This window comes from Aquarana catesbeiana, linkage group LG05, assembly GCF_042186555.1.
Source record: "Aquarana catesbeiana isolate 2022-GZ linkage group LG05, ASM4218655v1, whole genome shotgun sequence".
NCBI lineage: Eukaryota > Metazoa > Chordata > Amphibia > Anura > Ranidae > Aquarana > Aquarana catesbeiana.
The window spans coordinates 116,834,346-116,849,180 of NC_133328.1; the positions used below are offsets into that span (position 1 = coordinate 116,834,346).

Consider the following 14,835-nt stretch of genomic DNA (forward strand, 5'->3'; position numbering starts at 1 on the left):
GTCTGGAGGATATTAGTTATAAGGAAAGGTTGCAAGCACTGAACTTATTCTCTGGAGAAGAGACGCGTGAGAGGGGATATGCTTTCAATCTATAAATACCGTACTGGTGACCCCACAATAGGGATAAAACTTTTTCGCGGAAGGGAGTTTACCAAGACACGTGACCACTCATTTAAATTAGCAGAAAAGAGGTTTAACCCCTTCCCGCCGAGTACGCAGATATGCAGCCTCGGCTTTCGGGGGTTATACCGGGATGATGCCCGCAGCGGCAGGCATCGTCCTGGTACTGCCTTTTAGAGCGGGCGATCTGCTGTCCAGGGATAACAACCGATGCGACTAAAAGCCGCTTGATTGTTATCCCAGAGGAGCAGGAGGGGACAACGCAGCCTCCCGTCAAACTGGGAGACCCGATCCTCGATCCACCACTTCCGGCGTCTAGAGACAGACTGGCACGAAGCCAGAAATGGCTTTGTTCCAGTCTCCTGAATGTAAACATGGAAGCGACGTCACTTCCTGTTTACTCAGCTGCCAATGTAAAAAAATTTACAGTATTCAGAATCGCCGTTTTTGTCGATCTGAATACTTTGAAGTGCAAAGGAGGGATCGGAGGTCTTTTAGACCCCCGTTCCCTCCATAAGGAGTACCTGTCACCATCTATTACTGTCGCAAGGGATGTTTACATTCCTTGTGACAGCAAAAAAGTGATCACATTTTTATTTATTTATTTTTTTTAAACACAATTTAATAAATAAAATGAGAGGGAAAAAATTTTTTTTTTTAAAGCGCCCCCGTCCCCGCGAGCTCCTGCAGCAAAGAAAACGTATAAGGAAGTCGCACCCGCATATGTAAACAATGTTCAAATCACACATGTGAGGTATCGCCGCGATCATCAGAGCAAGAGCAATAAATATAGCACTAGATCTCCTCCTCTTTAACTCTTAACCTGGCAACCTTAAAAAAATTTAAAGCGTCGCCTATGGAGATTTTTAGGTACCGTAGTTTGTCGCCATTCCGCCATTCCACGAGTGCATGCAATTATAAAGCGTGACATGTTTGGTATCCATTTACTTGGCATAACATCATCTTTCACATTATACAAAAAAATTGGGCTAACTGTTTTTTTTTTTTTAACCACTTCAGCCCTGGAAGGATTTACCCCTTCCTGACCAGAGCACTTTTTACAATTTGGCACTGCGTCGCTTTAACTAATTGCGCGGTCATGTAGTGCTGTACCCAAACAAAATTTGCGTCCTTTTGTTCCCACAAATAGAGCTTTCTTTTGATGGCATTTGATCACCTCTGCCGTTTTTTTATCTTTTGCGCTATAAAAGGAAAAAGACCGAAAGTTTTGAAAAAAACGATATCTTCTACTTTTTGTTATAAAAAAAAAATACAATAAACTCAATTTTAGTCATACATTTAGTCCAAAATCTATTCAGCCACATGTCTTTGGTAAAAAAAATGTCAATAAGCGTATATTTATTGGTTTGCGCAAAAGTTATAGCGTCTACAAACTAGGGTACATTTTCTGGAATTTACACAGCTTTTAGTTTGACTGCCTATCATTTCTTGAGGTGCTAAAATGGCAGGGAAGTACAACCCCCCCCCCCCCCCCCCCCCAAATGACCCCATTTTGGAAAGTAGACACCCCAAGAAAATTGCTGAGAGGCATGTTGAGCCCATTGAATATTACATTTTTTTTTTGTCCCAAGTGATTGAATAATGACAAAAAAAAAAAAAATTTACAAAAAGTTGATATATGATATATATTTCTCACACAGGCCATGGGCATATGTGGAATTACACTCCAAAATACATTCTGCTGCTTCTCCTGAGTAGGGGGATACCACATGTGTGGGACTTTTTGGGAGCCTAGCTGCGTACGGGGCCCCGAAAACCAAGCATCGCCTTCAGGATTTCTAAGGGCGTAAATTTTTTATTTCACTCCTCACTACCTATCAGTTCCCAAAGCCATAAAATGCCAAGATGGCACAACCCCCCCCCCCCCCCCCAAATGACCCCATTTTGGAAAGTAGACACCCCAAGCTATTTGCTGAGAGGCATGGTGAGTATTTTGCAGCTGTCATTTTGTTTTTGAAAATGAAGAAAGAAAAGGAAAAAAAAAATAATATATATATTATATATATATATATATAATTTTTTTTTTTTTTTTTTTTTTCAAATTTCAAAACTTTGTAACAAAAAGCGAGGTCTGCAAAATACTCGCCATACCTCTCAGCAAATAGCTTGGGGTGTCTACTTTACAAAATGGGGTCATGTGGGGGGTACCATCTGGACATTCCATGGCCTCCGAAACTGTGATAGGCAGTGAGGGGTGAAATCAAAAATTTACACCCTTAGAAACCCTGAAGGTGGTGCTTGGTTTTTGGGGTCCCGTATGCGGCTATGCTCCCAAAAAGCCTCACACATGTGGTATCCCCATACTCAGGAGAAGCAACAGAATGTATTTTAGGGTGTAATTTCACATATTCCCATGGCATGTTTGAGCAATATATCATTTAGTGACAACGTTGTGCGAAAAAAAAAAAATTGTCTTTTTTCCCGCAACTTGTGTCACAATATAAAATATTCCATGGACTCGACATGCCTCTCAGAAAATGGCTTGGGCTGTCTACTTTCCAAAATGGGGTCATTTGGGGGGTTTTGAACTGTCCTGGCATTTTATGCACAACATTTAGAAGCTTATGTCACACATCACCCACTCTTCCAACTACTTGAAGACAAAGCCCTTTCTGACACTATTTATTTACATGAAAAAATATTTTTTTTTGCAAGAAAATTAGTTTGAACCCCCAAACATTATATATTTTTTTTAAAGCAAAGGCTCTACAGATTAAAATGGTGGGTGTGTCATTTTTTTTTTTTTTTTTTCCACAGTATTTGCGCAGCTATTTTTCAAACGCATTTTTTTGGGGAAAAACACTTTTTTAAATTTTTAATGCACTAAAACACACTATTGCCCAAATGTTTGATGAAATAAAAAAGATGATCTTAGGCTGAGTACATGGATACCAAACATGACATACTTTAAAATTGCGCAGTGGCGACAAACTACATACATTTTTAAAAGCCTTTTAAAAGCCTTTACAGGTTACCACTTTAGATTTACAGAGGAGGTCTACTGCTAAAATTGCTGCCCTCGATCTGACCTTTGTGGTGATACCTCAAATGCATGGTGCAATTGCTGTTTACATTTGACGCCAGACCAACGCTTGTGTTCGCCTTTGCGCAAGAGCAGGGGGGGACAGGGGGTGCTTTTTTTTTAAATTTTTTTTTTTTTTGCTTTTTAACCGGTTCAATACAGGGCATTTTCATCCCCTTCCTTCCCAGACCAATTTTTAGTTTTCAGCGCTGTCGCACTTTAAACGACAATTGCGCAGTCGTGCGACGTTGTCCCCAAACAAAATTGATGTCCTTTTTTTCCCATAAATAGAGCTTTCTTTTGGTGGTATTTGATCACCTCTGAGGTTTTTATTTTTTGCGCTATAAACAAAAGAAGAGCGACAATTTTGAAAAAAACACAATATTTTTTTACTTTTTGCTATAATAAATATCCCAAATTAAAAAAAAAAAAAAAAAAAAATTTTTCCTCAGTTTCGGCTGATACGTATTCTTCTACATATTTTTGGTAAAAAAAATCGCAATAAGCGTATATTGATTGGTTTACGCAAAAGTTATAGTGTCTACAAAATACGGGATAGATTTATGGCATTTTAAAAAAAAAAAAATTATTTATTAGTAATAGCGGCGATCACGTTTTTTTTTCGGGACTGCGACATTATGGCGGACACATCGGACACTTTTGACACATTTTTGGGACCATTCACATTTACACAGCGATCAATGCTATAAAATTGCATTGATTACTGTATAAATGTGACAGGCAGGGAAGGGGTTAACCACTAGGGGGAGACAAGGGGTGGGTTAAATGTTTCCTAGAAGAGTGATTATAACTGTAGGGGGAGGGGACTCACAAGGGGAGGAGACCGATCGGTGTTCCTCTGTACTGGGAACACAGATCGGTCTCCTCTCGACTGACAGGACGTGGATCTGTGTGTTTACACACACAGATCCACGGTCTGGCCTGGTTAACGTGCAATCGCGGGTGCCCGGCGGATATCGCGGCCGCCGGGCACACGCACCGGGTCCCGCACGCCCCCTAGACGGCCGGGAATCCCAGGCCGTCATATGACTTCCACCCAGGATGGGAGATCCCATCTGTGGACGTCATTTTACTATGGCCAGGTAGTAAAGTGGTTAATCTTCTTTTTAAACTGTTCCTTTTCATTTTTTTTTTTTTTAAATCATTTTTATTATGTCGGGAATGTAAATATCCCTTATGATAGAACTAGGTAGTGACAGGTACTCTCTTTTGAAAAACATTTTGTCTATTAGACCCTAGATCTCTCCTCTGCCCTCAAAGCATCTGACCACACCAAGATCGGTGTGATAAAATGCTTTCCCAATTTCCCAGTGGCGCTGTTTACATCCGGCGAAATCTAAGTCATGAAATGCTCGTAGCTTCCGGTTTCTTAGGTCATAGAGATGATTGGAGCCATTCTGGTCTCTGATCAGCTCTATGGTCAGCTGGCGGAATCACCGGCTGCATTCTCAGGTCCCCTGTTGGGACAGGAGAGCCAGTGAAAAACATGGAAGACTGTGGGGGGGGGACATTCCCTCCCACTGCTTGTAAAAGCAGTCTAGAGGCTAATTAGCCGCTAGGATTGCTTTTACATGAAAGCCGACCGCTGGCTGAAAAGAATGATACCATGATACCTAAATCTGCAGGCATCATTCTGGTATAACCACTCAAAGTCCAGCAACATACCAGTACGTTGCTGGCCCTTGTTGGGCATATATTGTAAACTTTTTTTTTTTTTTTTCATGCAGTCTGTGGGCTAAATGGGAAAAAAAAGAGATTGATTGGTGGGTATGCCCACCATTAGAATACCTCCCTTCATCCACCCACTTCTAATGATGGGCATACATCCACCATTTATATATGCCGAAGCATGGGGGCATCCGCCCCAAAAGTTAGGAGCAAATCGCTCCTCCGCCCCTGCTGCCCCCATGCTTCGGCATATATCACCTCCGCTGGAGTCACAGCTTTATATATCGTGGGAGCAAACGCTGTTGCTGTCAAGATAAATAAATCAGTGCTGCAACTGAATGGCGTACCTGAAGACAAAAAAAGGTTAACAATAAAACACAGTAAACAGTAAAGTATAAAAAATTGCATACCTGAAAAGCAAACATGATAAAACATAGAAACAATAAAACATTGCAGAATAGAACACAGTAAAAAAGAACAGAACAATAGAGAGAGAGAAAACAATAAAATGACAACTATTTTTGTTTTTTTATTCTCTCTATATATATATATATATATATATATATATATATATATATATATATATATATATATATATATATATATATATATATATATATATATATATATTTTACACTTTTTTTTTTTTTTTAACTTTTATAACTGTAACCGGTTCCAGGTTCGGGTCTCTCAAAATGCGATGGCATCTTGGGAGACCCTGTGAAAGTGTGCAATGCTGTACCTTACGCTAATACTCAACTAGTGTATGGTAGCGTTCAAAACATTCACCAATGCAAAGACCAGGATTGTCAGGACAGGAGGGACAATAATAGCGGGTGTCACGCCTATATCCACGCTTGCTGCAGACACAACATCTTTTTTGGGGGGGTTCCTTGGAGTAGGGGTACTCAGGAGGACATAAAAATGCCTCTCATGCAGCTGACTGCATTTGGTTGGGGATGTGAATGGGGGAATTACGGGCGCTGCAGAAGTGGTGGGTTCCCAATTAGGATTGGCGAATGCAGCAGGAAGGGCACTATGGGCACGACGAGCCTGTGTTTGTCTTCTTCTTGGTGGCAGCGGGACACTACTTGTGCTTGCCACCTCACCAGCTTGAACTGCATTTATGGGACTCGCCACGTCACCAAGTGTTACTGCAGTGCTGGTTTGACTACGACCGGGGTGTACTAGGCCGCTGGTGCTTGCCAGTTCACCAAAACGCTACCAAAAAAAACTGTTAGCGATCACAGGGATCAGGCCTGACTCTGCGAACGCTGCAGTTATGCGTTTAGTGTTTTGTAAGTGACAGTGATCGATCGATACTGCACTTGGGTGGGCTGGGCGGAGGGGCAAAACGCAGGTGCTAGCAGGTATCTGGGCTGATCCCGCCAACACTGCGTTTTTGGGAACCCTAAACTGCTGGGGACGCTAGTATAGATCTGATCGGATCAGATATTGATCCGATCAGATACTATACCACTGAGGTGTACGGTGCGTGCATGGGTGTTAGCAGTACTGGCTCTAACCTGACGCTGCCTGGGGCTGGTGCTTGCCAGTTCACCAAAATACTACCAAAAAAACTGTTGGCGATCGCAGGGATCAGGCCTGACTCTGCGAACACTGCAGTTATGCGTTTAGTGTTTTGTAAGTGACAGTGATCGATCGATACTGCACTTGGGTGGGCTGGGCCGGGCAGAGGGGCAAAACGCAGGTGCTAGCAGGTATCTGGGCTGATCCCGCTTACACTGCGTTTTTGGGAACCCTAAACTGCTGGGGATGCTAGTATAGATCTGATCGGATCAGATATTGATCCGTACAGATACTATACCACTAAGGGAGGCGTATGCAGCGTGCGTGTTAGCGGTACTGGCGCTAATCTGACGCTGCCTGGGGCGACGCATATCGCCGCCGGGCGATCAGGGGGCTAAACCTTTATTCGGTAATAAACGGCCGGTGCCCTGACACTATAAAAAATAAACTAACCAGCGTCACCCGTAACAGTTATACGGTGATCAGTGGTGAAAGGGTTAACTAGGGGGCAATCAAAGGGTTAAAACATTTAGTAGGTAGTATATGGGGGTCCCTGACGCTATAAAACGCTGACGGCGAACCTAAATATTTACGTCCCTAACTAGCGTCACCAGCGACACTAATACAGCGATCAGAAAAATGATCGCTTAGTGACACTGGCGACGGGGTGATCAAGGGGTTAAAACTTTGTTAGGGGGGTACCCTAGACCTAAAGGGGGCTAACCCTAACTGCCCTAACACAGTAACTGCCACAAACTGACACCATGCAGTAATCAGAAAAAACAAAAAAACAAAACTGCTTGGTGTCAGTGTGACGGGGGGGGGGGGGGGGGGGGTGTTTTGTATGCCTGGCATGTTCTACTGAGTGTGTAGTGTGTTTTTACTCACTCGGATGCCTTCTCTCGGCGTCGGAACGGAAAATACCGAGCCGAGGAGAGATGACATTTCCTTTGCTGCTGTTTAGCATACAGCAGCAAAGGAATGATTTGATTGGCCGGCGGCGATCGCGAGGGGGGGGCCACGAACGGATGGTCTCCCCCTCATCGCTGGTCAGAAGCGGACCGCCTTGGGCATCGGGGGGGTGGGGTGGGGGGGTGTCCGATCGGACCCCCCGCCCGCGGGAGGCAGATCACGTATATGTATGTGATTCTGCCTGCCCGTGCCACCTTGCCAACGTAAATCGGCGTGAGGCGGTCCTTAAAAGTGGTTAAACCAGGATCTGGTACAGTATAATGCAGATTTTGCCCTAACATTACATTTAGAGAGTGCTACTTTTGACAAAGAACAAATTATGAGACTTTACATTGTGTACTTTAGTCTTTTAACAGAATTCAAGAGATTTCGAAGATCAGTGAATCTTTGGCCACAGTTTGCCCTACGATGAGTCCCGTGTTTGGAATCCCCAATCTTGACAAGGTATGATTGATGCATAAATATTCTTGTAATGCTTAGTATATTTCTAAGTAATGTTAATGTGGTTGTATCTGTTACACTACTTGTACCTACAGGTAAGCCTATAAAAAGGCTTACCTTTAGGTACTGTGAATATCTCCAAAACTTGCACAGTTTAGGGATATATTCAGAGTGCATGCAGCCAATGACCTCATTGGCACATGCGCTCCTGAAGGTTTGGCTTACAGTGCCGGACTTTCAGAGCCCGTACTGGAAACGACTGCTCCTACGTACATTCGCAGGAGTGACGTCATCGCAGCTCCAGCCACTCGCACCGCCAGAGCCCAAGACCCCTGAACAAACACCAGGGGAAGATGTCAGCTTGCCTCAGAGGTAAGCGGGCGTCGCTGGAAGGGCTTCGTTCTACGGTAAGTATTTCATAATGTGCTAGTATGCAATGCATACTAGCACGTTATGCCGTATTCTTACAGGTGTGTTTTTTTTTTTTTTTTTTTTTTTTTTTTTTTTATAATTCAGCGGTTTACAACCACTTTAACTTGACCACTTGATATAGCTGGGTATAGTTTATGGTCTGTCCAGTGGTTTAACTACTTGACATCCGTAGGATGTCCATGGATGTCCTCGGGTTTCAGTAGTTATACTGGGATGATGCCTGTGCCTACAGGCATCATCCCAGTATGGATCTTTTAAGCCGGTAATTCCCTTTCTATCAGAAGTAGTTAGAGTGGCTAATTAGCCACTCGATCACTTCTGCAGAAGGAGGTCCCACCCCCCTCCTGCTGCCACCTTTCCCGGCTCTACCATACCATTGCAGAGCCCAGGAGTGGTGCACCTGGCGGCAATTGCTGCACTGAATAGAGAGAGTCTCTCTCCCCCCCCCCCCCCCCCCCCCCCCCCCAGAATTGGCCCGGACTTGTGTAGTTGTAGACTGGCTCTGCTGCATCCTGTCCAGATAATGCAAGCTGGAGTTTCACTGCTTCACCTCCACAATTTATGCACTCGAGGGTAAATCACATACAGTATAGTGTAAAACCACCTAAAATTTTTCATTAAAAAATGGTTAAACATGCACTCATATTTTCGAAGAGCTTAACATGCACATCTCCGGCAATCAAGCGTTAACCTTCCTTCCCACGCACACACTGTCAAATCCTCTCCAGTCCTGTGTGTGGATTTTATTAATAAAATGTGTTCTATACCTTTATGTCAGAGCTCCACTCGGCGCTCACATGACCTGCCGCCTCTCTCCTCTCAACTGTCAGTGGGGGATTCTCAGCCCCTCCCACTGCAGCTGTTAGCTGAAGAGAGGAGAAAGGCAGCCGGTCATGTGAGCGGCGCTCTGAAATCCGGTATAGACGGCATTTTTTTTTTATAAAACACACGCAGGGTCATACAAGATTAGGAAGCAGAATATTATATAAAGAGTATGTAGTGGCTTAACAACCACTTTAGTTTGCAGGGTTTTCCTCTCATTTCCTGTTTTGCTATGGGGCAGGAAGTGAAGGGAAATCTCTGAAATGAGACACAGATGGCGAAAAAAAAAAAAAACTGACAGGGGTTATAACCCTTCCTTTCTTTTTCCAAAATGGGGGGAAAAAAAAGTTTTGCCAATAGTTTACATGAATCCAGGGAATGGAGGCTTCAAGTAGAACTGGACTTTCGTATTGTACAGAACAAATTGACAGATATGTAGGCTAATCTGCACACTAAGGCAATTTAGCATTCCCCTGCTATGAGGTTTAAAGCTCAATAAATGCATGGATCCATGTGACATGCCATAGTAGATCTTTCACACTTTCCCTTTGTCATTGTAAAGAAGGTTGCTTAACTAGATGCATCTTGTATGTTATTTTGGACTCAAAATAATTGCAACATTGTATTAATGAGGGAAACCTTTTTTATCTCAATATGCAGTTATACTTGCATTGCAATTATTCACCAGCAAGGTAATTAAGGAGGACCGACGCCTGTAATGCACCTTATGCGTTACGTCCACAAGACTGCCTCTGAGGATTCATGCCAGGGATGCTCATTATAAGCTCATTGAAAATATGAGTGCATTTGTAACTGTTTACTAATAAAGTTTTAAAGTGGATTTACGCTATATGTTGTTTGGTATTGTGGAGTAGAAGCACCTAGCTAGAGGTCTTTCTAAGCTAACCTGACCTAACTGACACATATTAGCTTAGGTCCAGGGAAAAAGGTGAATGGGGTTCTAGGGGTCCACCAACTAGCACTTTTGAGTGATTTGGAGTGGACGCACACACGGGAGAGTTGTTGATGCATAGTGGAACAAGATTGTCAGATATTTCAGTATGTCCTTTTTGCAGCATGGAATGAATTGGTACTGCACATGGCTTTAAAACCAAGTGGCTTTAGAACCATTTTAACCACTTGACAACTGGGCACTTAAACCCCCCTCGTGACCAGACCAATTTTCAGCTTTTAGTGCTCTCACACTTTAAATGACAATTACTCAGTCATGCAATACTGTACCCAAATGATTTTTTTTGTCCTTTTTTCATACAAATAGAGCTTTCTTTTGGTGGTATTTGAAGACCTCTGACTTTTCTCAAGTCATCTTCCAGGACGGCACACCTGAGAGATGAGAGGCTCCTCCCCACAGGAAACACAATCAATTAACAGCTGTTTTAAGTCCACACCCTTCCCCCTGATCCTCAGTTTTTGATTGTGTTTCTCCCTACACGGCGAAACTGTTTGTTTTTTTCCAAATGACCGAAGCCTGGGGCTGGTGGTCTCCCCCTGGGAGCTGGACCAAATGCCTGGGAAGCCTCTGGGTCTGGCGGGATATATTTATCCTTCCCGGGGGGGTTCCCCTATCCTTTCCTCAGGGGGGGGCAGCAGAAACTGGGAAAGCCCCCCTGAGAGCTGAAGGCCCCTGGGTACAGTGGTGTCCCCAGAACTTCAGGGGCCTTTATCCTGTCTCCCCCCTTTACCTGTCCGGACGTCCGTTCAGATGGGGGTGCTGGCCGTCGGTTCTTTCCAGGGGGATCGTATCCCCTGACTCCTGGGTCCCTGGTAGCTCGCGTGGGCTGCTGGGGAGGGCACCGCCTGAACGACCCGCGTTCTTACCCAGAAGGGAAGGCTGAGAGTCAGCAGGAGCAGGCGCCCACATCCTCCTTCATAGTTTACTATGGTGAATGTCTGCCTAAACCACCTCATGGGAATGAGGAACGTACGGCATTGCCCCCCCCCCCATGTGTATATACTGACTGGACAGTGCAGGACACAGCCTAACCTTGCAGCTCCCTAAAGGGACAGCAGTTGTGGGGGGGGGTTACTTTGGCGGCTATCCTCCTTGCGTGTGGACCATAAGGATGGAAAAGCAAGCCCGGTGGTTGTGGAAAAAGGGGAAGACGACAACGGTGAGTCAAAAATCCCCAATCCCAGCCAGATGGTTTCTGGGCATTTGAGATAATCTCCCCTGGGGTCTGGATTCAAATAGCCCAGAAGCTTTTGCTAAAGACACCAGCCACAGCTCCCTCCTACATCAGAGATGCTGTATGGTGGACAAGTGGTGCAGAGGAGCGAGTGTGCCTAAACCACCTCAGATGGGAAAGAGGTAGGTAAGGCATTTTTTCCCCTTCCACCTGTATTTACTGAGTGGTGCAGTGCAGGACCTGGGGTCTCCATAACAAAATAGCCCAGAAGCTACTGCTAAAAACCACCAGCCACAGCTTCCTCTTATAGCAGAGACACTGTGGTTATCACAACAGTAGGTTGTCAGCCTCTCCCTACATACCCGGTTGTGGTACATTAGTAGGGGTGAATACAGCAAAGAGGGTGACCTGGTAGAACAAAGAGTTCCTTACTGGCCAGGTATACCACTGAACAAGTTATTAATGGTGCAATGGTTGAAGGATTCAGGAGTAAGCTCCCTTGCTCAGCAGGTGCACTAGGTTATCTGGCCCTATTAGCCCAGCTGCTAGGAATCTGCTTAAAGTTGCTCCAAGATGCTTAAAAGCTGACCTAACTTTAAACAATGTGGCAGGGACCAAGCTTCTGTGTGGCACAGTAGGGGTTCCCTTGTGACAGATCCTCCTTTTTGGGGGTTGCTTGCTATGGGTAACTTTTCATAAGCTCCAACCTCCCACTCCACTCTTACATTGTGGTTATATTTTAATGCAGGGGGTAAGAAAAACCTTTTTGTTGGTTTGGGCGACAGTCCACTCAGTGACAGATCTAAAAGCGATTTACCATAAATCGTTTTTCCTATATCCTTTGATTAAGGATTTTCTGTGCAAACATATGCAAGAGCTAGATGGCTATATGATTGCTTCTTTAAGGGCTGCAGGTGGCTATTTACCTCCAGGCTAAATTGGTAACCACCCTTTTTAGAGGTCTTATATTGGTCTCTAGGGCTAGGCTCATTGAGACTTTAGTTACTGATCAGCCCCACCCGTGTATGAGCTGGCTAGCATTTGCTCAATCTACGGAGGTAAGGTAGGACAATAGCTACTATAGTAAGGTGTCCAACCATTTTAGGATTGGTTCCTTCACTGGTGGTGAAGGATTAGTATCTACAGCCCAGGCTATGCCTATGAAATAATTTGCTCCTGTTTGGTTATTTCATAAAGGGATACACCATGACTCCTTCTTGGCTGCTCACCAGTAGACCTCAGTAGTGAAGGTTTGTCCTTGCTGGGGTATTTGGTGGCACAACTAAAGTACACATTGAGATTTGTGACATCTCTGCTGAAGCCTAAAGGTACTGCTTTGTTTGGCTACAGATCAGAAAATACAACAGGGAAGGTGGTCTGTACTTTCTGGTTTTGTGCTGCACGCCAGAAACGCACATCATTGAGTCTGGTGATGACATTTCTGCTCATAATTGTTATATTGCTGCACATCAGACCTACACAAGATTGGGGTCTGTCTGTGGGGTTTTTGTGTCCTGTATTACTGCCTTATTGGTTACCTATCAGAAAGGCAGCAGGAAAGATTGATGGCAGGGGTAGTACATATACTGCCTTTGGTAATCGGTACAGCACCACAAGGTGGCGTCGTGCTGATTCAGACAGTGCTATTAACGGCAATAGCTGCCGCTTTTAGGCATGCGATTTGACATGTGAGTCGCATGCCAAATCGCTTCAATATGGATGTGCTATCTCTATTCAGAATTGTTAGATTGTTGCACATCAGAGATATACAAGATTGAGGTCTGTCTGTGGGTCCTGTATTACTGCCTTATTGGTTGCTTATCGGAAAGGCAGCAGTGATGATGGATGGTCCTGATTTTGTTGGAAAATACAAAATTGAACCTGTGCCAGGGGTAGTACACATACTGCCATTGGTAATCAGTGCAGCACCACAAAGTGGCCCGGGCTGATTCAGACAGTGCTATTAACGGCAATGGCTGCCAATTTTAGTCATGCGATTTGACATGTTGAGTCACATGCTAAATCACTTGAATATGGATGTGCTATCTCTATTCAAGATTGTTGTTGCACATCAGACACATACAAAATTGAAGGTTTACTGCCTTATTGGCTGCATATCAGAAAGGACACAACAGTGAAGGTTGTTTGTCTTTTTCTGATTTGTTTTTGCTGCTCAGCAGGGAGACACATTGAGGGTAATGACATCTCTGCTCAATATTGGTGTATGCTACACATCAGACATACACAAAGATTGAACATTGTTTGTGTCCTGTATGTCCTATATTTACTGCCTTATCGTCCGTATATCAGAAAGGCACAGCAGTAAGTGGTGTTTCTCATTGATCTTCCTTGCTGTTTCTTGGGTATACACAGTAGGGGGTTGTTGGCTGCACTCCTCCAGGGAGCCACAGCATGGGGACCCCTTGTTTGTTCGACCCGAAAACTGCTTTTCCTGCGACCTGTGTAATCTTGAGGTCTGTGGTTCCGTAAGCAGGGACTGCTGGATACGCTGCGTCCTGGAGTCGCGCAGTCACGAATGATACCCTTTGGAAGCCATAGTATGACTTCTCATGCGTCTTGCAGTCCCAAGTGGCAGGTTGGGTCGCACGGGTGTGGGAACCCTAAGCTTATCTGTCCCTTCTGGTTCAGGTTTTGCAATGCTGCAGGAATACTCATTGTGGAGTTATTGCCTTATTTTGCAGTAGACCAGAAAGATCGCAGCTGTAAAGGCTGTCTGTTGTTTCTTTGTTTTTATGTTGCTGCACAGCAGAAGTACTCAACATTGAAGCTTGTTGGTGCTTTCTGTTTCATATTGCCTTACCTTATGGCACTTCAGAAAAACACAATGCTGTAGGTTGCTTGTGTTCTTTCTCTGTTGGTTCTATGTAACTGCACTACAGAACTGCATAACAGGAAGGATTGTCTTATAACTGTACTTGGTGGTTCGTCATAAATACGCAACATAGAAGTTTGGGTCTTTCTGTCTTCTCTTTATAGCCTTGTTTTGCTGTACATCAGTAAAACACCACTGTAAAAGGGGGTTCCCGTCCTTTCTGTATTTACCAGTTATGACCTAGCTAGCTGCACTTCAGAAATGCGCAGCATTTAAGGTGTGTTTGTGTCTTAATGCTTACATATTGGCCGCACATCAGAAAACCAGACTGTGAGGTTCAGATTTGGGTCTCTTCCCATATTTGATATTTTGGTTTAGCTAGTCACACTCAGATACACAACATTGATGTCTATGCTTGTGTCCTTTCTGTCTAAATCTATTGTGCTATGTCCACAATCTATGATTTTTTTATTTGTGATATTAATAATACATGTATCACCTTTTTGTATTTCAGCCTTCTCTTCCGTGAAAGGGCCAGAAGTTCTGGTGCAGATGTCACATGTCAGAAAGCCTCGACCCCTTACATTCAGGGATGCCAGAGCCATTTCCTAGGGTTGAAGCCCAGTAGAGTTATGGGTCACTGGAGGAAGGCGATAATGAATCGCCCTGTTTAATAAGAACTTAGGAAGTTCCGTTCAGAGGAGTTTTATGGCCTGAAGATGAAGTATAAACATGTATACCCGACCAAATAGGTTACAGCTCGGTGCATGGCCTTCATTTTGCCCTTCTAGCAAAACTAGATGTAG

General features: G+C 44.1%; 1 protein-coding gene across 1 annotated transcript in view; it reads left to right on the forward strand.

The window, feature by feature from the left end:
* The window catches only part of STK31 (serine/threonine kinase 31), a 462,200-nt gene that overhangs the window by 14,702 nt on the left and 432,663 nt on the right, over positions 1-14,835 (forward strand). Inside the window, exon 3 of the mRNA XM_073630106.1 lies at positions 7,700-7,798. Coding sequence (XP_073486207.1) covers positions 7,700-7,798 — 99 coding nt within the window. The remainder of the gene's footprint in view (positions 1-7,699; positions 7,799-14,835) is intronic.